This window comes from Aulonocara sp. 'chitande type north' Nkhata Bay, linkage group LG18, assembly GCF_057382095.1.
Source record: "Aulonocara sp. 'chitande type north' Nkhata Bay isolate Kocher_YH1m ecotype deep benthic linkage group LG18, A_spYH_male_GT1.1, whole genome shotgun sequence".
NCBI classification, from domain to species: domain Eukaryota; kingdom Metazoa; phylum Chordata; class Actinopteri; order Cichliformes; family Cichlidae; genus Aulonocara; species Aulonocara sp. 'chitande type north' Nkhata Bay.
In genome coordinates, this window is record NC_141361.1 from 15024885 (window position 1) to 15048543 (window position 23659).

Here is a 23659-nt window from a genome sequence, read left to right on the forward strand (position 1 = left end):
TCAGCGCTAACAAAGGTTGTAGGTTCGTGTCCCACAGAGCACATGTGTAACTCGATTGCTGGTAATACCAGGCTGTTTCCAAATCACTTCAATGATGTCCTTATAAGTGAAGAACAGTTACTTGTTAACTGTGATTATTTGTACCAGGGTGAAAATCCTTTGTAAGGCACTTTTAGGGATTTGCTTGAAGTGCTGAGGTTTAAAGTAACTATATAAGATATTTACAATTCAAGTCGATTTAGTTTTATTTACGCATCACTAAACCCAAACAACAGTCGCCTCAAGGCGCTTTATATTGTAAGATAGACCCAATAATACAAACATCCACTGGTCACTTATGTGGTATATATTAGGTATATTAGGCCATTGTTTGTGAATGCAAATATGTAGTCAGCCAATCAAATGGCAGTAATGCGAAAAATGGCCTCAATCTAAAAAAAAAGACTTCAATCTGAAACACAATTGGAAACATAAATACATTTTGGACCTTTAACTGTAATTTCTATTTACATGACAGTTTGGGCAGAACATTTCCCATAATTAGATTTTTTTTTTTCTTTTTACAATTTAAGCCCAAAGAGTTGTGCTGACACATTTGCTTCATTATGTACAGCAGATTTTCTTTATCATGGAGAGAAAAACAAGATGCATTGTTTAAACTGCACTTCTTATACTGAGATATCTCAGAGAAGTTTAAGTAGTGCACTTAAACTACTTTATACCGAGAGAAAGGGGCGTTTCACTGGTATGGCCCTACTTAAGTAAATTTGAATGTGGTATGTTGTTGCTGCCAGACGGGCTAGTATGAGTATTTCAGAAACTGTTGATTCACTGGGATTTCTCCACACAACCATCAGGGTTTATAGAGAATGGTTCAAAAAAGAGAAAACATCCAGTGAGCGACAATTCTCCAGGTGGAAATTACTCAGTGATGCCAGAGGTCAGAGGAGAATGGCTACACTGATCATAGCATGGCAACAGAAAAAATGAAAGGTCCACTTCTTGCCATCCAGGTATGGCCAAGAGCTCTCAAGCCTGAAGCAGATGGGTTACAGTAACAGAACACCACACCTGGTACCATTCCATGTCACCTAAGAACAGGATAACAAGATATTTTCTTGACACACTTATCGTTTAAACACCTCAGCCTACCTGAGTATTGTTGCTGACCAAATCCATCCCTTTATGACCACACCCACAGAAAAGCATCCATCCTTTGATAGCTGTTTCTCACAAATCATCTCAAACTAGTTTCCTGAACATGACAGCAAGTTCGCTGTACTCAAATGGACTCCAGATGTGGTGGAGCAGGAGACTCACATCATGGATGAACCACATCTTTGAGGAATGTTTCCAGCACCTTGTTGAATCTATGCCATGGAGAATTAAAACAGGCTGACGGCAACGTGGTACTAGCAATGTCTACTTAAGAGCTAAAAACAAGATAGAGGAGGATGAACAAATACGCCATAAATTAAGAACTCACAGCTGATTTAAAACAAACATTTTTATTTTGCATGTTTCAAATAACCCTGCAGATATTTTAAACAGCCCAAGTGTGAATAACCTCCACTTTTGAGAATGCAGACATGATCTTAGTGACTAAAAATCACACAAAATTAATAACAAACAGAAATAAATAAACACTAAGGAACACTAATGAACGACACAGACAAGCTGTTGATGATGAAAGAAAGAGAAGATGAAGGGAATTATGTTAAAAAAAAAAGGTTTAGTATGTTACAAGGCCACATGCCAGCACGGTAGAAGTAACAATACACAACCTGAAACCAGAACAGCCTCCAAATTGTAGTGTTCTCACATCAAATGGTTTTGCATGTATAAATGTTACTCTACATATAAAAGTGTTTTCAGTTCGAGTGCAGCTGTTTTTATTTGCTTCTTGTTTATGTGGCAGGAATCTGAGGGAGGCCGAACTCATCCACGAGCACACCATCCTGAACACAAAAGAAGAAAAAAACATCAGCCACGAGCAAAACACTTACATTTCAAGTGTTACTCACTTAGCAGGTTTGTGTTTAAACAATAGAGTGGACTGGAAAAAACTTAGTTTTGCACATTATAGTTAATCTACCAAACACATACACAGGATTAGAAACTGGCACCAGAATTCGTGGCAGGTTTAATAGTTTGCTTACATACACAGTCACACCCCAAAGGTCCATTTTGAAGTAGGAAAAATTCTTTATGATTACTTTTTATTTTACTTTCATGTATTTTCCACAACCCTGCCCTTCATGTCATGAAAACTGAGCTCTGTAGACTGTCACCTTATTTGTCTTGCTGTCACTGGGGATTCCCTCAGGGATAGACGGGGCAGCTGAGGCCTCATCCAGGTAAGAGGTGTCATCATCCAGCAGCAGCTCATCACCCAGTGCATCCAGCTCTGAAACCACAGTGGTACTGTCACTGTAATACTCCAGATCATTGCTCAAATTACACACTAGCAAAGAGGTCTTAGCTTCAATAAAAAGAGATCCAAGCTGTCCTGGAAGCTCCACATCGTGGATGCTGAAATCTGAGAAAGAGCCCCAGGAGGCAAAGAAGGCAGAGAATGAGTGTGATATAAAACAGAATTCAAACAACAGTGCCAGTGTATCTCCTGAAAAAGAGATTTTATGTGCCTAAATACAGGATCATAAAATATTGCCTTCCCAGAATGTAACTAAAAGGCATTTTAGATAGGTTCTAGCAACCCTCAAGTGGAAGGAGTTGAATGAATGGGACAATAGAGGAACCCATGGATCCAGAAAGTCCAGACTTTGTTTCCTCTTTTTTCCTTTATATAAGGGAAACTCAGTCCACATAAGCTCCTCGGATTCACAGAGGAGTCAGATTTCACAACAAGTGACACAGGACAACCATTCACATGTGGCACAATGGCTCGCACATTGGCCTTCTAAGAATACACTTAAGGAGTGATTCAAAGGTTGTGGGTTCAAGTCCCACCAGAGTTGAATCTTTAACTTTCCCTCACTATAGAAGTTAGATGCATCTAACGAAAAGGCATTTTAGTTACTGGGTTAAGCCTCAAATAACAAGTCGGCATAGACAAGGCATGTCTATGCAATAGCTAGCACTTTTAGTAGATTTTTAAATTACTTTAGTCACTATTTACCACATTTTTAATGGACGGATCACAATTGACAAAAAATGGCACAGGGCATCTTCTCGCACCTGGCAATGGGCAGTGCATTGAACTTCTAAGCATACACTTCAGGAGTGATTCAAAGGTTGTGGGTGTGAGTCCCACCAAAGTCAACACTTTTAACCTCTTCTTAATGTAAAAGTTATGTAATTCTTAAGAACGGAACTACAAGGCAACTTCTAACTCAAATAAGAAGTCCTCATCACTATACATGGAAGCTAATAACTTAGCATTGAGCTCTGGGATTTTAGCATACAAGAAGGGATTTCCACTCTCCAGTTGCTTAAAAACCAAATAAGAGATAAGACAGTTTACATGTACATGTTTACATGGGTGCTTGTATGTGGTTGACTGTATCTCTGTGATAAACTGGTGACAGATCCGAGGTGTACCCTGTGTCTTCCCCTATCACAGCTGGGCTAGGTTCTAGCAACAATCCAGAAAGTCTAAAATATATTCCCTCTTTTTTTTATAAGGGAAAATTATGGAGGAGCTGCTTCAAATTGACAGAGGAATTAGATTTATGAACATATGACACAGTACAACCTTTCACATCTGGACCGTGCATTGGACTTCGAAACAAGCACTTCAGGAGTGATTCAAAGGTTGTGGGTTTGAGTCCCACCAGAGTTGAACGTTTAAATTCTTAATGTAGAAGTTACATGCATCATCAGAAAGTAGTATTGGCTTTTTAGGCCCAATATAAGGAGTCTGAATATATAAGGTGTGTCATTGACAAGCCAACACTTTTAGTAGATATTTACATTACATTAGTTACTATTTCATTTAGAGATGGCACGATACCACTTTTTTATGTCCGATACCGATACCGATATCATAAATTTGGATATCTGCCGATACCGATATGAATCCGATATAGTGTTTTTTAATCAACAAAACTGTTTTTTTAAATATCTTGCTGCATTTTGTATAAGTTCATACTCAAGTTTAAAACAACAACTACACTAAAGCTATTCTGTTATACCTGTATGCAAAAAAAAATATTTCATAGTTCAGCAATACTGATCAATCTAATAAACTTAAACCTACACCATCCTCCCTATTCTGGTATTTTAAAGAGTACTTAGCGTAAATATTAAGCAACCTAACTAATAGGGTTCCAACTCCCAGCAACAACAAAAATAAATAAATAAAAAATAGGGAACCACCCCTCACGCTCCACCTCATGATGCTTAATCGACGTAATCAACCTTAATTTGATGCAGTGTGAAAAAAAATGCACAGAAATCAATTATTTTTCAAGAAATATTAAATAGATTCAACATCTTTCTTCAACAGAACTGCAGACTGCACAGATGGTACCTTCCCAAAGGAAAAAGTACTATAGCTTACTAGGGTATATATATTAGACTTAATAGTCACTATATACAGTAATTGACTTCTATTCATTTTACATCAAATTAAAACTTTGGGTGTCAGATAATTATTTATTAAAAGCTAGACATTTTAAATGAGAATAAGAAAGAAAAGTATGTCTTTGTGCCCCCTTTTCCCTGTTAATGCCCTATCGGCCCCCCTGGCTAAACTTTGCTAGATCCGCCCCTGCACAGTTACCAGCGTCAGCTACGTAGAAAAAGATCCTCGAGTAGAAAGTAATATTAAATAAATTCTAACAGCAGCTGATCAAGCTTAAACGTGCTGCTGTTGTTCAACCGCTGGTTTGCTCTTTCTGGCGCAAAGTGGGCCAAAAACAAACAAGAGACACGGACTCGCGACAGAAAAGCCGATCAGCTGATCATTAAGCAGTTTCATGATTGAAGTAGCAGCAAGAGGAGGAAGTCGCTCCATATATCGCTTGTTAAGCTTAACGCAGGAATGCTTTACAAACATTCAGAGATGGACTTACACACTTGCTTTACTTCTCTCGGGATAACTTTGTCGGAGATGAAATGCCGGGTTGCTAGCGAAGCTCCAAATGCTATCCAGACCACCGACAGGTCTCGCACGCCACAGCCGCTCTATCACGTGATGCATACTGCTCCGACGTGCTAACGTTCTGAGGCGAGTTACGGCGTGTTGCAAGTTTTGTGAGGTGCTTTCGTGATATTTAATGGATCGGATTACATTTTTTATTTTTCTCCGATATCCGATCCAGTAATTTAGGTCAGTATCGGACCAATACCGATACGTAATATCGGATCGGTCCATCTCTAATTTCATTAGCGTATTAGAAGCACTGAAGCATCAAAACGAACCAAATAGTTTGTTGATACAAACTTGGGTAGATAGATCATGATGTGCATAAACATCAAATGTTTGAAATGGCGTGCACCAAATTGTCTAACTTCCTAGAAATAGTAGAAGAAGAAACTGTTTTGTTTGATGGAAATAAATGCCACTGTCTGGATTTCTCAGAATCTTCCAACTGGTGTGTTTACATGAAGCATTTTTCTTGAGGTTGGGCTTTTAAATCGGTTACTGTAGTTCATGTTAAGATTGCTATTGTTATCTCATAGTAAAAAGGCTCTGAATTCCACTCCAGCCTGTGGCCTTTCTGTGAGGAGCACTCCCTGTGTCAGCGTGGGTTCTACCACAGTCCCAAGTCGCACATGGGGTGACAGATTGGTGACCTGTTGCTGACCAGGGGTAGAACCTGCCTCTCACCCCATGACAGCTGGGATAGGCACCAGTGCCCCCAGCGACCCTGAATCAGATAAATAGAAGAAGTTGGATGGATGGCTGACAACTATGGAGGAATCAATGGATCTTCAAAGTCCAGATTTTCCTTTATTCAAGGGAAACTCAGTCCATAGGAGCCACTTCAACATACATTTTAACATACCACTTTTTTTAAATGGTCAGATCACATCTGACAAAAAGTAAAACAGGTGAAACCATATCTGGCTCTGTGGCGCAATGGATAGCGCATTGGACTTCTAAGCAAGCACTTCAGCAGTGATTCAAAGGTTGTGGGTTCGAGTCCCACCAGAGTCAAACCTTTAACTTCTTAATGTAGAAGCTACATGTTTGTTCGTAACTTTAAAGTCATGTACATCTTAGTACTGAAGCTACTACACAGGACAAGGGCACACATCTGGCTCTGTAGCGCAATGGACTTCTAAGCAAGCACTTCAGCAGTGATTCAAAAGTTGTGGATTTGAGTCCCACCAGAGTCTAACCCTTGACTTCTTAATGTAGAAGTTACATGTGTTTTCTTAATGTTAAAGTCATGTACATCTTAATACTGAAACTACAAGAAAATTTTCTGTCTCAAATAACAAATCTGTATAGACACCACTATCCATGGAAGCTAATCACTCAGATGTGATGTCATCACATAATCTGAGACTTTAGCATCCAAGAGGGAATTTCCACTCTCCAGAACCAAAAATAAGAGATGACTGTGGGATTACCTGGAGCATCCAGGTATTCTGCAAGTTAGGTTAATTAGTGTGAAAGGTTAATTGCATTTCTGTGATAGACTGGTGAGAGAGAAGTGGAAGAACCTGAATGGACGTGTGAAAACAGGAGGCAATTATGGATCCAGAAAGTCCAGACTTTGTTCCGTCATTATTCCTTTATTCAAGGGAAACTCTGAACACAGAAGCTGCTTCAAAGTCATAGAGGAATCTAATTTGTCAACAAGTGACACAGGACAAGGTCACACATCTGGCTCTGTGGCGCAATGGATAGCGCATTGGACTTCTAAGCATACACTTAAGGAGTGATTCAAAGGTTGTGGGTTCGAGTCCCACTAGAGTCAAAAGTTTAACTTTTCCTCACTATGGAAGTCAGATGCATCTAAAGAGTTGACATCTCTGTGGTGTAGTGCAGTGGCAGGGTGGTTAGCATCATTGTCTTATACCACAAATGTCCTGTGATAAACTGGTAACATATCCAGGATAGATCCTGCCTCTTGCCCTATAACAGCTGGGCTGGGCTTACCGTGTCTTGGTGGTTAACATCATTGCCTCACAGCAAGAGGGTCCTGGGTTTGAATCAGCTGGCCTTCCTGTGTGGAGTTTGCATGGTCTCTGGATGGATGCTGATACCATAGGGAACGGCTATATTTTCATTACATGGCTATATTTGAAGTTCGTCGCTCTAGCTATAGGTAATACATCAGTCTGTTCCACAAAAACCAAACAAAAAAATGTCTGGTCACAATGGCTCCACCCACAAAATATGTCACTGGACATATTTATGTGTCACAACCAGAGATGGGCAGTAAGGCGTTACAAGTAACGCGTTACTGTAATCCGATTACTTTTTTCAAGTAACGAGTAAAGTAAGGGATTACTATTGCAAAAAAGGTAATTAGATTACTGTTACTTTCCCGTAAGCACGCTGCGTTACTAAAACCATGATTTTAGTAACACAGAGAGTATGAGTGTGCAGCGTTTAAAGCGTGGAAGTACTGACCTTACTTTGAGTTTGATTCCGTAAAAAGTCACAAAAACATTAGCGTTCACTGCGTGGGAAGAAAACGTCTTTTTACAGCGAAAAAACCCATAAACTTCCGAGCAAGCACCGAGTACGCTGCAACGGAATGGAAAATTCACAGACAAACTCGCGGATTCTTCCACTAACTGCTGTGGCACACCTGCACCAGGGCAAACATCCACCTGCTATACAGGTGAAAATAGAGCAACAGGACTGCTGAGTCTTTGATTTTATTTATTTTCTGCTGTTTCACTTGGATTTATTTGAAAGAGTGAGTGTAAACACAAAAAATATTTTATTTTATGTGCTGGAATATGCAGAAAATAGGTTTAAATGTTAAACAAATTTCTTCCAGTCAGAGAATGGTGCGTATAATTTAATTTTTGCTTGATGCATAAAGTTAAAAGATTAAAACTAATAAAACGAGTTTTAAAAAGATACTTTTCCATTTGATTACGTTTTATATAATGTATTATGCAGAAAAAGTAGAATTGGGCTGAAAGATCTATTGCTTTATTACCTATTCAGGTTGTAAATTGTGTTTTTAAAAAGTAACTAATTAATTACTTTTGAAAATAAGTAATCAGTAATGTAACAGGATTACTTTTTGGGGAAGTAATCAGTAATTAGTTACTGCTTACTTTTTTCAAGTAACTTGACCAACACTGGTCACTGCGACTGTTCACTTTAATGCACCCTAAATGAAAAACTGCCAACAAAATGTACATTTACCTGCTTCAAGATCCTCCTCATCGATGTCTGGAGTGCCATAGCTGCGGCTCAGGGCTTCTTGTACCTCATTGGCTTCATCCATCATGTCCTCCAGCTGGTCCTGTAAATCCTGGAAGTCCAAATACTTGTGTTCACTTTTAATGCCTCAACTGTGAGATTTTAACTTTTATCTTGCATGTAAAATCATAATTTTAATTTCATCAGTTTTTAATCGACTGCTGCACAAATAGGAAGAGAGAATCACATAACAGCAGGGGGCACTGAAAATAAATGAGACCTATTAAGTGTGTTGATTAGAACTCATTTAAACAAAACTATTAACTCATTTTGTTACTGCAGGGTTCAGAAATCAGAGCAAGTTTAATTATACAGTAAGAGCTGATAAATTGCTGAATCTGGCTGCTGCTAAGAGTACAGTGTAAGTGTTGCAGAAATGTGATGTAATGTGAGGTGATTTTTCTTACAATTGATGCTTCGCATGCAGTAAGCAATTCTCCTGGCCTCAAGTATCTCCCCATTTTTGGCTAATGACTGCATTCATAGTTTAGACCAGTGGTTCCCAAACCTTTTTTGCTAGGCCCCCCTTTGTTTTACAAGAAAAATGTTCACCCCCCCCCCCCACGCGCACGCACACATCCTCCAACCACACACGCCCATATTTTGCTCCATTGTGGTTTATTTCACACCTCAAACATTTAGTAAACAATTAAGCAAATACAAGTAATCTGGAATAAATGACAGGTAGTAATAAAATAACGCTACGTCCACGCCTACACAGGCATTTTTGAAAGCGCAGCTGTTTCGTCCACACGTAAAAGGCGTTTCGAATCACCGAAAACTGAGATTTTTTAAAACTCCTTTTTTGCGTTTATGTGTGGACGAGGAATGCAGAGTTCGTCACGCAACGTCAAAGGTGTGTGCCTTTTTCTGACTATCTGCAGGTTTTACACGCTTACATACACACACACAGTTACTGTCCCTCCATTTAGAAAGGCAGAGGCGTCACGGTGTGATTATTTTACGTGTAGTTGTTTTTTTCCTGTGTAATAATATTCAAATCAAGAACGTAGGATCCTGTTTGTCCGTGATTTGAACAGCCCAGCGCTGCTCCCGACGAAGGGAAAACCAATTCTGCAGGGAGACCTACCTCGGCACTTGTGCAGGTAAAACCAAAGGGAAGATATGCTTCACCATATTTTTTAGTCATTGGCTTAGAATGAAGTTGGTTTGGAAACATATTCAGCTATGCTTCATCTCTTGCTTTGCGTTTGTGTGGGCGCCCCGTGCTAGCAGTGTCCAAGCGTTTTGTTTTTTTCCCCCTTTTCATACCGCACCCCCCCTGCAATGGCTCTGCAGGGTCCCACACTTTGGGAAGCTCTGGTTTAGACAAACATACATCAATCTGATCAAGTCTGACGTCCTTGTAAGCCTTTTTCATATCCTTGGCACCAATCTTCATGGCCTCCACCTGGGGACAAAAAATACATGTGGATTTAGTCGCTGACAACATTTTCTCATCAGGTACAGACAATCTGAACACATCCACTACCACAACCAGGGAACTTTCTAATGAGATTTGTTTAATGAATGGACAAAATCAAAAGCTTAGCGATACAATATAGTATGTCATAAATCTAGATGTTTGGTACGTATGAAAGCTGTGATTTGGAAAAAAGTGCTTAACAGCAACTAAAAAGTTGGAGTCTTGGAGTCATGCTGTGTGACTCTTACTGTTGTTTTGGTGTCCTTTAATGTCTGGATCGTGTAGTTTGCCTGCTCCATGTTAAAGGATTGTTGAGCCAGCTGCTCCCTTTGACCTTCATACCTATGTAAAAACAATACAGATGCTTTAATACATTTGAGTCTTTACATACATTATTACACTCCTATGTTACCGTAAAATCAAGAGCTTTTCACACCCCAGCCGTCTGCAAAGGGTTGGTGCGACAGAGTAGGGTGAGATAGTCGGCTGCAAACTGCCCCAGTGCGAACTGGAGGTCATCGCTTGACAAAGACAACAGAACCACATCATCTGCAAAAAGGATAGATTGCATCTGCAGATGGACCTAATGCCCTTGACTTCTTAGCTGCACCAAGAAATTTTGTTTGTGAAAGTTATGAACAAAACTGGTGACAAAGGACAAAACTGGCCAAGTGAAACACCACTGGGAACAAGTCTGCCTTAATGGAAGCAATGTGACCAAGCTGCCACTAAATGAGATAATTTGGTTCTGTTAGTTTCATCGAATGACGATCTTCAACTTGCTTACACTCTTTGTTGCATTCAGTGTTAGCAAGCTTGTTTGCTCTGAGGTACTGTGGCGGTGAGCCTGATTGTTTAATATGACATGTGAGCTGTTATGAAATTTTACAGCTCCAATTAGAGAGCCAAAAATATTTAGCCCTAGGTTTGACATCTATGATGTTAATAATCAACAGTTACAGCCCTAAACAAAGCAGTTTTTATTATTACGATAGATATATGACACAATAATTCGTGTGTGAGACATTTAAATAGTTGACTTCATTTGTCTCTCCACATTTGCCTGATTTAGTTCACTTGCTCACTCCTTATATAAGAACTCACTTTTACTACCTCCTCACGATGCTTTGGGTTGGCAGATCTGGTAGGAGGAGAGTCGTGTTTTGTTTTCTTTCAGACTCAACACTTCATGCATTGATGTTTTCGTCTTTACCTGTAACGGCTTCTTCTTCTTTCAGATGCTCCCTTTAGCGGATCATCTGCCTCTATCTCACCCTACTCTGTCACACCAACCCTTTGCAGGTTCTCTTTCATTAAATCTATAAACCTCCTCTGTGGTCGTCCTGTTTAACTCCTTCCTGGAAGCTCCATATTCAACATCCTTTGTCCAATATATTCAACTGGACCTCCTTTGGACATCACTCAACTATTGCAACCTTGACGCTTTAATTTCACCTCCAAACTGCTCAACCTGAGCTGTCCCTGTGGTTACTTCCAATACAAACCCTCAAAATCTTTAACTCTGCCACCTCCAGCTTGACCTCTTGTGCCACGATCTCCAAACCACACATCATAGCGGGTCTTACAACCATCTTATAAACATTCCCTTTCACTATTGCTGTTATCTTTCTGTCACAAATCAGTACCTGCAATTCACTTAAATCGTATGGTGAAATAAACCTTTGTTTAGATGATTTTAGTTTACAGGCTTAATTTTTTGTTCAACCTAATCTCCAAAATATTAACATATTAAAACTTTCCTCTTATTTGCCAACATCCACACTATATCTATCTATCTATCTATCTATCTATCTATCTATCTATGTGTGTGTATGTATCAGAGAGGCTATCGTGCTCACATCTTTGAGATAAAGCATACAGATGTTTGCACAGTGAAGGACTCACATTCTCTTCTGCTTCAGGACTCTCATTGCCTTCTGCTTCACCATGTTCTGCAATTGAAAGCAAAAATAAATAAATAACATCGATGTATTTGTCTTCTAGCCTTTTAAACACCCAAAGTTAACATCATGTGTCCTACCTTCGAGGGCCCATCTCTCATCTTTTTCAGCTGATCCTTGTACTTCAAGAGTTCCGCATCTAGCCTGCCAATTTTCTTTTCAATGGACTCAGCCCTCGCATCCACCTGGAGCGAGGAAGAGATCAATTAGAGGTAATGATTTCCAGCGTCCTGGCAAACAAAACACTGTGCTAAAACGCCATGCCTGTATGTGGGTGCATTAGAAGAAAAAAATTAGAGAGGTAAAAGCTTGGAACATAATTGAGAGCTGTGGTTAACAAACACATCCCTACTTCACAGTCCAACCGAGGCTGAATGTCTTTTATTCCAGCCCAAAGTGCTGACTAACTGTAGCCTCTGAGCTAGTTGGCACGGATGCTGTTTTGACAAGCCTTTTGTAACCATGCTAGCTATGCACCGCTACCGTTAGGTCGCACAATATGGACATAAACAACAAAAGCTCACAGGCTGACAGTACTCACAGTGCCGATACAGTCCGACAGGTTCGCAGGAGGCGCTTTGGGTTTTCCTCGTCCGAATATTCGGTTCATTTTCTAAACGTCAGCCTTTAGCTTACCTTAGAAAACACAAAAAGCATCAAATGCAAAGAGATTTTTTCATTGAAGACACCCGGAAGCAACGGTTCAGACGCAAAATATTTCCATTGGTTGGTGCAAACGCTTGTGACCAATGAGATTTTAGACGCGCTATTGCCACTTAGCGGTGAGCAGAGGCACTGCAGCTTCCAGGGAGAACCTTTTGTCCCCACAGATTGCATCCACCATCAGGCTTTGTTACTCCCCCACTGCAAATAAAATGGCAACAAATGTAGGTTTTACTTAGATTTTAGATTTTATCTTTTAATCTGGTTCTTTCAAGAGCATGTTATTATTTATTGATTTTAATGTATAATCCCCAAAGACTAAAAACTGCTCTCTACGGAGTAAAATTCCATTGAAATGAGTAGTTATAGAAAGGTTGGTACTGCGTTATAATATGGCATCTTTTATTCAGGATTTGTAAGTTGTAAATTTCATTGCTAATGCTTTGCATATCTATTCTCAGAGGTAGAAGTATTTAGGTCCTGCATTCCAGTCCATGTAGAGAAAAGGTGGAAGTCATGCAAATTAATTCCTCCTGGTTCCTGTAATAGTTTTTAGACTTTTACATGTTTAAAAATTCTTTCAAAGAATGGGCCATATGTAACTTTTTATAGAGTCATTACTCCAGACAGAGCAGCATGCTGGTGCACTTATTAGCAATGCCTACCCAGAGCAAGAATTTGAACCTGCTAGTCAGCTGTAGTCACTGCATGTTTACATTTTCTCCATGTGCCTGAGTGGGTTTTCCTGGGGTGCTCTGGTTTCCCCATACAATACACAGACATGCATGTCAGGTTAACTGGCTGTATAGCTGTGATGGACAATCCAATCTGTTCCCAGTGTCATCTGAGGAGGATTAGGGCTTAAAAAGATGAATGGATGAATGGTGACTCCAATGGACAAGGCAAATCTGAGGGATTCTGAGATGTCTTTTCTTTTTTGATTAATTTAATGATTTAACTCTGGGGTGTCAAACACAATGTGACGGAGGCTAAATGCTGTTTTGGGTCGGCAGGTTTTGAAAAATGTCTCTAGTTATATTTATCATGGATCAGCACGCATGACACTTGCTTTGACATTTTGGCTCCTTCCTTCCTCAAAAACTCCTCCCCAGCACTCCATTTACCTTTCATAACATCCCAAAACCAGTCTTCATGTAGTAAGATATCTATATCTATGTCCTCACTGGGTTCTATTTTAAACAGTTGTTAATAGCCTGTTAATATGACATAATTACATATAATCTAATACACATAATTCTGTTTTCCCAGCACTTTCATTTTTAGTATATGGCTTATGAGGCAAACAATGAGTAGGCACCTGTTCAATCCTTATTAGAAGGCAGAGCTTATTACTGAACCTGGCTAAATGTAATGGCTTGCAAATGCACTTGCACCTTGGGAGACAGTGAGTAGAAAAATGCAGTAATCTTTGTAATTATAGCTGTCAGCTTCAACAATCCACGTAAGGACCGACTGATTTAATTTGCCTCTAAAATCCTTCAGAATCCCTTTTATCTGTGCACCATTATATTTGTCAGCTGCTGTAAGGAGGGGCACCTCATCTGGAAGCCTTTCACAAATGGCAACTGTAGAAATAATGAAAAAACAAACAAACAGTCCTTTTGTAATAAAAAGTAAATAAAAACCTGCACAGCCGATGATAGTGTTTGAAAAATAAAGTGGCTCATTCTTGGCTGTGTGGTGGCTGCAGTTGGGGAGCTGCCTTTGTCGCTCCAAGCTCATTCTCAGTGTATTTAAGTTTTCCTTTTTAGCTACGAGACAATTTTCTTATCTCTCATCAGCAGGATAACATTTTTCATTTGTGTCTATCCAGTGTTCCAAATATTCTTTATTTTTTTCTCATCTGTTGCAATTATTGATTATGATTTGCATTACAAAGCATTACAAAGTTATATATTGTTGAATCAACAACATCCATCCCAACCTCTTAACTGTCACAGAATATCTGACTTTATAAGAGCAACATAAACAGTTTTCACATTAGGCAACATTTTATTTCAACTACCATAAATAAACAGCGAGTGGATAGTTAAATTGTAGTAGAAATGGCTTTAAGCCAACTTTTAACAACTTAGTATAATTAAATAGAATATTGTTAACAATTTAAAAACAAATTAAAAAACCCCAAATATTGGTTTGTTCTTTTCCCCACACCTTCAGATAGTAATAACCCCGTCTTAATCACAAGCTCAAACACAAATCAAGACAAATCAACAAGATAAATAAAAAGATAGGAAGGTCACAGCAGTGCCAACATATCATTAAAGTCCTCACACAGGGGCTGAACTTACAGTCAGTGCAGATTCTTCCACGAGGCCGACTACACAAAGTGCCATACAATTAGCACAACAAGCATGGACCTCTGCCTCTCCCTCAGTGTGTTCACCATGGAAACATTAACATTGTATCTGAATTGAATTTACTTAATAATACCTTGAAAAATAGAAGCACTGAGGAGGTGGGCTATACAGTCTTCCTACCACTTTTTTGACAAATAAGCTTTAAAAAAAAAAAAACTTCCTTGTGCCCACGCTGATATAACTGAAGACTGAACTGAAGCTCTCCTTTGTATTCACCTTGAATCTCACATTTCTCAGCTTTATTGTGACTTAGTTGTGCATGTGTGAAACATGTTTTTGACATCCAAAGCTCAAAGATACATCAAAATATGTCCAAACATCCACAGCAGCAGCAGCATTAGACATTAATGAGCTGATATTGTGCTGCATCAAATAATGTAATAGCATTAGAGGAATAATTAAGAGAAACATATCATAACAACACATATCCTCTGTAAGATGTTAATCCTCTTACATAATGCTACAGCTACTAAGCTCATATGGGATAAACTGTACTTTAAGAATAACAAGTCTTAAACTGTAAGTGCTAAAATCTACCTGCTATTTTATTTTAAACAAGCATAACAGCTGAACTCTGGTGCAGAAGATAAGGCACACAAACAAGGCACAAAACACAACTTCTGCTATAACACTATATCTTTATCAGATTTAAACAGGTAAATATATTACATTACATTTAAGAGTTTATTTGATTAAATCTGGGTGACCTGATGGCTACTAGAACAGCTACAATAATAAGTTCAGCAAACAAGGACGAGTCAGTAAATCGTTTTACAAAGATGAAAGAAAGACTTATCATAGACCATTACGAAGCACTTTGAACCATCTAAAATGGAAGGAATTTAACACACCATAAAAAAAAACTTTCAGTATTTGTGTGCAGTGAAAGAGCGATGGCCATAATAACAAACTGTTTCATACAGAATGTCTGCGGCTGATGAAAAATGTATGTAAAGCTGAAAGAGCCGATGTGTTGCCATTAGAATATAATGCTCCGTGTCACATTTCAGCACATAAACTCACAAACACACATTTACCAAGCCCAGACTATGGTGACAGGTTGAGAGGAAATTTACAGTATAGACATTAAATTGCACTAAATGCTGAAAGCACTGTTGTGTAGATACAATACACTGTTGTCCTGATGGCGGTTGCCTTAAAGCCCTCTGCCCATTTTTTTCCTTTTACATGCGGTTCTAGTTTCAGAGTAGATGAGAAAAGGCGGACACTGTGTCCTGTTATCTCAAAGAGACTGCAGCATCACAGCTCTAAATGTTCAAAGATGCAGTTAATACAGTTCAGCTTCAAACTGAGCCTACAACCGAAGAACAATACCTACTGATGTTTTGACAACGAAGCCGTCGTCAAAGTCAAGCAGCGGGTCAAGGAGAAAATACTTTGATTCGCTCTCTTCAGCGTTTTAAGTCGTGAATATCAGAGGATTACTCCCTGAGAGGCTATTAAATATTCTACATTAGTTAACTGTCAGAGTGAAAGGACTATTCACACACTTTTAACACCAAAGCACCAAACTGCAATGCACATCTATAAAACAATGACACACAGTAATGCACATTGTTCCCAACATCATCAGGGATAGTCCCTTTTTTTTTTAATCCAGTTTCTTAAAGAGCTTTGATCTTATTCATGTTAATATGAAAGCCCAGACAGTTTACAGGTCTAGTTAAAAAACGTGTTTATCTTCTTTAAACATCTGGCTTCATCTTTGCAGTGTTGCCATCAACAATGTGAAAAGGTGCAAAAATTGCATTTCCTCAATTGGCCACTCGAGGCAGTCTCCAAAAGCGAGTAGTTCTCCACAGACTGCGGTGTCAAAATACCTGACTTTAATGTCTTGATGCATGCATCAAGTTACTAAATCCCAACAGGTTGATTCACTGGGCTAGTTTCAGTCATTGTGCAAATGTACTGTTTATTAGGTTGGGGAAACCTAAAGTCAGCTGAGACTGAAGAAGTCTCTTGGATGAGTGACGAAATGTTTCTCCCACTGAAAACGCTGCGTCCAGATGAACAGAATCAACCTTTTGGGACTCGACTTTAATGTTTGCAGTAAAAATAATGATTTCAATTTCTGTAGCTAATTTCCACATTCACAGCAACTAGACAGGGATGGGTTTTTGTCTTAGTTGTTATCCTGTTTGTAACTAACTCATTTTATTTTTGCATTAAGGCTTAAGGATACAAGGAGTACTGCAAATCCACTTCACAGACCTGGACTTCTTGAGTGTGTTTGTGGGGTCAGTGTTATATTTTTGATGCAATTTTCTGGCAAATAATATGGCTTTCTGAAAAGACTTCTGATTAATGTAGTATTTTGCCTGTATACGTCTTATCACTATTTAGCATGGGCATAATGATGATGCATCCCACTATCCTTTGAATATGATTTCTTTTTAAAAAGAAGATTAAAAAAAACACAATAAAAAAGTAACATCACGCTTATAATGATAAACTTGCGAGTGGGACTTTAAACTCTTTTATACTTAAATATCAAAACCACCAACAGGTTCATCTTTCTGTCAAGAATTTTTTTTACATAACTTGAACTGAAGCCTATTTATGTCTGTGCATCTTTTAAAAATTTAAGTCGTCTCTGTGTACTATTACATACAGTTCATTCTTTTAAGGCTTAATTATCTGTGTTCTGTGGTCTCCAACACGACTGAAGTCTATTCCTTGGTGACTATTTTTAGTGAGGAATTAATACTTTTTAGCGACTTTAGTGACTCATTCATTGCAGCAGAGTAGCGTACAGAAAATTAGAAGCTCCAATCTTTGTTGGTTGTGGCCTTTTCATGGGATTTGTGTAGTAAGAATAAAACATAGATTAGCACCAGGCTAATCTTTTAAGTGAACATGTTTTTGGCTTATTTGACCAACGTGCTGGATACAGAGCTAAAAATCTGGCCCTGACTCTGGCTTTTATCTCAGATAGCTGTAGTGATTTGAGTTAAGCCCAGCTCATTGGAGTCCTCCCAGCTCTGATAGGGCATAGAGGACATGTCCATGGCTAGTCATACGGGCCTGGCTTGCTTTACGCCTCCCCGAGCTTCTGCAGGGCAAGAATGATCCCGCAGAGTGCTTCTCACACGGCTCACTCCATGACAGTCACCTTGTCCTTGTGTTCTGGGACAGCAAAAGTCTCTGAAGCATCTCTTGAAGTTCTCATCCAGGAAAGCATAGAGGATGGGGTTAAGGCTGCTGTTGGTGTAGCCCAGCGCCACGCAGAAGAAGTAGGCGGCCATAACAGCCGTGGTCTCGGGGACATTTGTTGACAGCGTCTTGACCAAGATGAAGATGTGAATGGGTGTCCAGCACACCACAAAGACGGCGACCACCACCAGCACCAGACGGGTGATGCGACGCAGGTTGCGGTCCTTCTCGCGTGAGCCTGACAGCAGCCGCACGCTCTTCAGCCTCATGACCATCAGAGTGTAGCAGACAGTTATAATGATGACCGGTGCCACAAATGCAAAGATGAAGACACAGATCTTCATCAGCGTGTCCCAGTAGATGTAGGGATCAGGGAACTGTAAAGCACACTCTGTAGTCCCTGTTAGTTACAGAAGAATGCAGTTATAGGAACACACAGCAGGAAATGCTCAAAATGACACGCTAATGTCAGATTGACATGTTCAAAGTTACATGTCAAATTGACATCTTTAAAATTGCATAGAGATGTTTAGTGAATGGTTTTCTTGTGTTTATTAGCATGAAGGTGATGGATATGAAGGAAGTGTTACTCTCAGGGCATTAATAGCAGTAAAAAAAACATATGACTTAACCCTGTAACTCCAAATGCATTATATCTGACACATGAGTTATTGTGAGTTTTTGAGACCTCCATCGTCAGTGCGATTTCTTTTCCCCCCTGAACACCTAATGCATTTCACAAAAATGCTGGATGTAGTGAATATGATTAAAAGTCATATATGCAAATAGGTATGTAAAGTCTTTTTTTTTTCTTTTTAATTGTCAGAAGGCTCTAAACACTCCAGTTTAAAAAACAAATTGAATTTTTCTGGAAATTATTTCCCAGTTCTGGCTTTACTGGGTTAAAATTTAACCGACCCGATTTAGGTCAGTTAAACTGTTTGTAAACATTAAAGTCTGGCTATAAAACACTAAAATACATTCATAAACACCATGAAAAACTGTTTAGTTTCTCAGACATTTTACATTCACAAGCCACTTGTTTGGATAGAGCTGTTTATCTCTTTGTTAATGTAAATATATAATCAGCTGATCACCATTTAGACATGCAGACAAGTGACTTTAAACATGCTGTTTCATTGAGAATTTCAAGGACAACCATGGCTTGTTTTATGAGAAAATATCTCATAAATATTTTTGCAACACATTGGAGAAAATATCCAATGTGTTGCAATTCTCTGGGTGAAAATGCTTTTTGATGTCAGAGGTCAGAGGACAAAGAAAAGACTGCTTTGATCTGATGAGACAGTAATTCAAATAACCACCGATGCAACCACTCCTGCAAGCTAAGACCAGGTAACTGAGGTGACAATATGCAGGAAACTAGCAGACTGAAAAAACTGGTGAGTCTGGTGGGTCAGAGTTTGGTATAAATGACATGAAAGCATAATCCTGCCTTGTATCAACGTTTCAGGCTACTGGTGGGGTATTGAGGTGAGAGATATATTCTTGGCACACTTTGGGCTCCTTAGCACAAACTGAGCATTGTTTAAACACCTCAGTCTACCTTATTATTGTTCCTGAACAACTGTCCCTTTATAACCAACGGTGTAGTCATTAACAAATTTCCCACATGTGGGACTAATAATGGTTATCTTATCTTATCTTATCTTATCTTATCTTATCTTATCTTATCTTATCTTATCTTATCTTATCTTATCTTATCTTCTGATGGTTGCCTCCAGGAGGATAACACACAATACCATCATCCCAAACTGATTTCTTGTGTTCGCTGTGCTCAAATGGCCAGCAGCAACTGCCTAGTGCTATCATGTCAAGATGGACCAAAATCTCTGAATGTTTCCAGCGTATTTTTGAATCTGTGCCACTAAGAATTCAGGCAACTATGAAGGCAAACAGAGGTCCAGCTCAGCAGGTGTACCTAATAAAGTGGTGTGTATTATGTTCTCAGTAGACATAGTTTGAAAAAAAATTTCATGCTATTTTATCCTTCGTTCTGTATTTGATTATGATTATGATCCTTTTGGGCTCCTTTAAATTCCTGTCCTGCCACCAGCATGGCTTAGAAATGACAATGTGAGAGAGATCCTGTGATGCATAAAAGTTGTCAATTGAGGAAACTAAAGTCCAGAATTAGATTCATGAGCAAGTCTTTGGATAAAGTGTCTTGTACTCAATAGAATTTCATTGTAAAGATGAATTTCAGACATTTGCTGAAAGAAAATATGTTCTTCTATTATAACCTTTCTAAAGGAAGACCCATTTTCTCTGTCATAGCTTCAGCAAATCAAGTAGCTAATAGGCTGTCATCAGACCTATAGAACACCCTGTTCATTGAATGTGAAGTAGCCAATTGAGATAATTCTCAGCTGTAAATTATATAGAGCTTTTAGCATGAAATCGCATATTAGTCTCCTTAGTACAGAACAAGGTAATTTGTCTCTACAGCAGACAGACTATAAATAAACTGAAATATAACCAAAAAAAAAAAAAACATATAAAAATTAGATAAAGAACAGAGGTAGGGTCATACCAGTGCATGAAATGGTCATACCGTTATTAGTATTGGTGCTGCCCAGTATCATGGCAGGGATCCCAGCAGCCGACGACAGCACCCAGATGATAACATTGATGATCTTGGCCTTGACGGGGGTCCGGAAATCCAAGGCCTTAACAGGGTGACACACAGCTACGTATCGGTCCACGCTCATCATGGTCAAGGTGAAGATGCTGGTGAACATGTTGTAGTAATCGATGGAGATGAAAACTTTGCACGCTATCTCGCCAAACGGCCAGGAGCTGAGCAGGTAGTCGGTGCTCTGGAAGGGCATGGTGGTGGTGACCAGGGCGTCAGCCACGGCCAGGTTAAAGATGTAGATGTTGGTGGCTGTTTTCATTTTTGTGTATCTGGGGGGGAGGAGTGGGGAGAGTAGAAGTAAACACGATTCTCTTTGATTTTCTTTCATCTGGGGGGAAGCGAGAGTGATTAAATCATGTGTTCAGTATAATAAAGGGAAGCAACATGGGGGAAAACCCTATCTATCTATCTATCTATCTATCTATCTATCTATCTATCTATCTATCTATCTATCTATCTATCTATCTATCTATCTATCTATCTATCTATCTATCTATCTATCTATCTATCGATCTCTCTGTGTGTGTGTGTGTGTGTGTATGTGTGTGTGTGTTTGAAACAAGAAAACACACTATATGCATGCACTATACAGTTGCAGAAACGACAAAAATCCAACATTTGCTTCATTTTAAACCTCATTTCTGTTGATGTATGTCCCAGACCCGAGTAGAGGTGATACCAAACTTAATGCTTTTCTGAAAACACATGAGCAAACACACTGCAAAGGACTTGATCAGTGCGCACCGAATTCCCATTTTATGAGCTACTCCTGCAGATACGCACTCGGTTTCAAGCTGATGATCATGCTCTTTCACACAACAGATAACACGCTTTCAAAGCTGATAGCTCACCTTATGATGACATACATCACCAAACAATTGCCGACTAAGCCCACCACGAACACTATGGAGTAAACGGCGACTATGATGGGGATGATGGGCGACATTGGCTCGGGTTCAGCATCCCAGGTGGCGTTGGCAGTGTAGTTGAAAATATCCGAAGGTTGCCAGGTAAAGTTTGGGATGCACTCCCCCGGCTGGCCCGAGGGACACCGGTCCTCTTTGAAGATGTGCACCACGTTGCTCTCCATGGTGCTGAAAGCTGCCGCCGCCGCTGCTGTTGCTGCTGCTGCTGCTGCTGTTGGGCGTAAACTGACCGTTCAACTTAATTTGGTGCAGACCAAGACAGCAGAATATCTGGCGACTGTTTAAAAAAAACAGGGCAGTTTTTTCCATTAGCACATACTGTGGGATCTGTGTGAGAGAACAAGAGCCAACACAACGCGCTCAAGGACATAATTACACAAGTGTGACACCACCTTACCTGCTTTCCCGCTTCCAAAAAAGTTCATTGGAATAAACCCAGGCGGATGAGCAGAAGTGCAAACACGGACTGAAATCCGGATGCGAGGAAAAACGTGAGAAACAAAAGGTTTCCGGGTAGTTGGCGAACGCACAGCACAATCCACTGGCTGTGCCACTGCTGCGTCCCCGAAGGTGCGCACTGGAAGCCCGCACTGCTCATTCAGTGACATCAGAGGTAGCGCCAACAGATATGACAGAGTATCCAGCCAGAATAAGGACTCTTACCACAGGAATAACAGCTAGATAGAAACACAGTCCGTTTATCACTCTTTTATCTAAATTTGGACCATTTTTGTTTTATTTCTGGTACTTGCATTACTAGTGACTAACGCACTTTGACCGTTAAACCACCCTTTAAGCTACACAAAATAACGAAAATAATCTTTAAAATGTATTTTTTTCCTCTGTGTGTTCAAACATAATGTTATGAATTCCTGTTTTTGCGGCCAACTGACGTGAGAGCTACCACCGCAGTGCAAAAAATACAGAGTCCTGGTTGCTGAAGGTTATAAGACATTTTAACGCAGACGTCAGGCGATCTAGCCAAAAAATTATATATATGAATGCAATGCATATGAAACAGCCTGAGCGGAAACGAGCGATAACAAAGGACGCTACTTTGCGCGGCTTCACGGGAAAAAAGAGGGGGGAAAGTGATCGTCACCTCATCAACATTCTTGTTTCCAATTTTAACCGGAATTAGTTTTGCTGCAACAGTAGAGAAGTCTCATTTTTCAGCTTTGCCTTTAATCTCCGTAAAAACATTTTCCTTGCGCATTGTCTCTTTTATTGATTTAACTTTACCCGAAAACATGGATCTACTCGTCCACCCCACAATAACACAAAATGTAAAAACACTGAGATGTCAAACTAACGAATCACTACCATCGCAAATAAAGAAAGCACCAGTCCCGATATTACAGGCTATTCCCATGTAACCTGTCTCCCCCTTTCTCCCCCAACAGTCAGCAGACAGATTCCAACCAGCATGTAATTAAGCGTGTGCTGTTTCCTTTCCTTCGTTTCATGCATTGACAGTTGTTGCTTAGAGACCCATCATGGCCAGGTGTAACTTGAGTGACAAGGCCTTTTTGTAGGTGTGTTTCTATTGTCAAGGACGGACTTGACTTTGTGAGATGTCCTGTGTTGTTGTTGTTGGTTTTTTTGTACAAATATTTGATGCAAATCCCACTTGAACCTTGAGAATCGCATCGTTTTCCTCTGCGAGTGAAGGAAGGAGGCAGTTACAGTGTTTACCCTCAGTCTTATAAGTGCAGTGCCAAAGGTCTGTTTGCACATAGATGCAATCTGCTACTGTTCCTCTGGCACTTGAAACAGTTTTATATATATATATATATATATGCATTTGCGTTCCAGAGGAAGAGAGGAAATGTTTGTTATGTAACTTCCTGTAGATGAGGTCAAGAGGGAATTCCTTTTCGCATTTTCCTCCACTTTGCATAGTGAGCCCAAGACCCTATCTCTTCAGTAAGATGCTTCACTTTAACGATGAAACAACTTTCAGTGAAACAACCTAATTTCACTTTTTGTTGGGGATTTCCCAAATGATCTATTTAAAAAAAATAATTCTTTCAAGAGCTCTTCACCTGCTGATTAGTGTCGCATTTTGAAATTTTCCATTTATTTAGCTCCATTTGAAAACTGTCCT

The 23659-nt window shown here is 39.5% G+C and overlaps 2 protein-coding genes and 2 non-coding genes across 5 annotated transcripts; 2 read left to right on the top strand and 2 right to left on the bottom strand.

Annotated features, from left to right (window-relative positions):
• Positions 1–1489: 1489 nt before the first annotated feature.
• On the bottom strand, positions 1490–12475 carry chmp5a (charged multivesicular body protein 5a). Its single transcript, XM_086272305.1, has 8 exons — positions 12291–12475; positions 11830–11934; positions 11694–11740; positions 10037–10130; positions 9702–9773; positions 8306–8414; positions 2292–2407; positions 1490–1958 (listed from the first exon to the last, which is right to left on the bottom strand). Exons 1-8 carry the CDS (start codon positions 12357–12359, stop codon positions 1908–1910), a joined length of 663 nt encoding a protein of 220 aa, XP_086128431.1. The 5' UTR covers positions 12360–12475; the 3' UTR covers positions 1490–1907.
• Positions 6033–6124, top strand: trnar-ucu (transfer RNA arginine (anticodon UCU)). The gene is given in 2 exon segments: positions 6033–6069; positions 6089–6124. It is a non-coding gene; the product is annotated as a tRNA-Arg (tRNA).
• Positions 6802–6893, top strand: trnar-ucu (transfer RNA arginine (anticodon UCU)). Its single transcript is given in 2 exon segments — positions 6802–6838; positions 6858–6893. It is a non-coding gene; the product is annotated as a tRNA-Arg (tRNA).
• Positions 12476–14288: 1813 nt separating the features above from the next.
• On the bottom strand, positions 14289–23287 carry oprk1 (opioid receptor, kappa 1). Of its 2 annotated transcripts, XM_086272283.1 has the most exons (4): positions 21950–23287; positions 21478–21757; positions 20543–20895; positions 14289–18367 (listed from the first exon to the last, which is right to left on the bottom strand). In XM_086272283.1, the coding sequence occupies exons 1-4, from the start codon at positions 22158–22160 to the stop codon at positions 17829–17831; spliced, it is 1383 nt and encodes a 460-aa protein (XP_086128409.1). In that variant the 5' UTR covers positions 22161–23287; the 3' UTR covers positions 14289–17828. The 2 variants fall into 2 exon arrangements, with proteins under 2 accessions (XP_086128409.1, XP_086128408.1); XM_086272282.1 differs by lacking the exon at positions 21950–23287 and having other exon boundaries at positions 21478–21864.
• Positions 23288–23659: the final 372 nt, after the last annotated feature.

Excerpts from the sequence above, each read along its gene's own strand:
- chmp5a (XM_086272305.1), bottom strand. The coding sequence starts at position 12,359 with ATGAACCGAATATTCGGACGAGGAAAACCCAAAGCGCCTCCTGCGAAC. Across the intron at positions 11,935-12,290 it reads TGTCGGACTGTATCGGCACT|GTGGATGCGAGGGCTGAGTC; the intron begins GTGAGTACTGTC and ends TCCTCGCTCCAG. Across the intron at positions 11,741-11,829 it reads TGAGAGATGGGCCCTCGAAG|AACATGGTGAAGCAGAAGGC; the intron begins GTAGGACACATG and ends TTTCAATTGCAG.
- oprk1 (XM_086272283.1), bottom strand. The coding sequence starts at position 22,160 with ATGTCACTGAATGAGCAGTGCGGGCTTCCAGTGCGCACCTTCGGGGAC. Across the intron at positions 21,758-21,949 it reads TTTTGGAAGCGGGAAAGCAG|CAGCAGCAGCAACAGCAGCG; the intron begins GTAAGGTGGTGT and ends CAACAGCAGCAG. Across the intron at positions 18,368-20,542 it reads CAGCACCAATACTAATAACG|GGACTACAGAGTGTGCTTTA; the intron begins GTATGACCATTT and ends TGTAACTAACAG.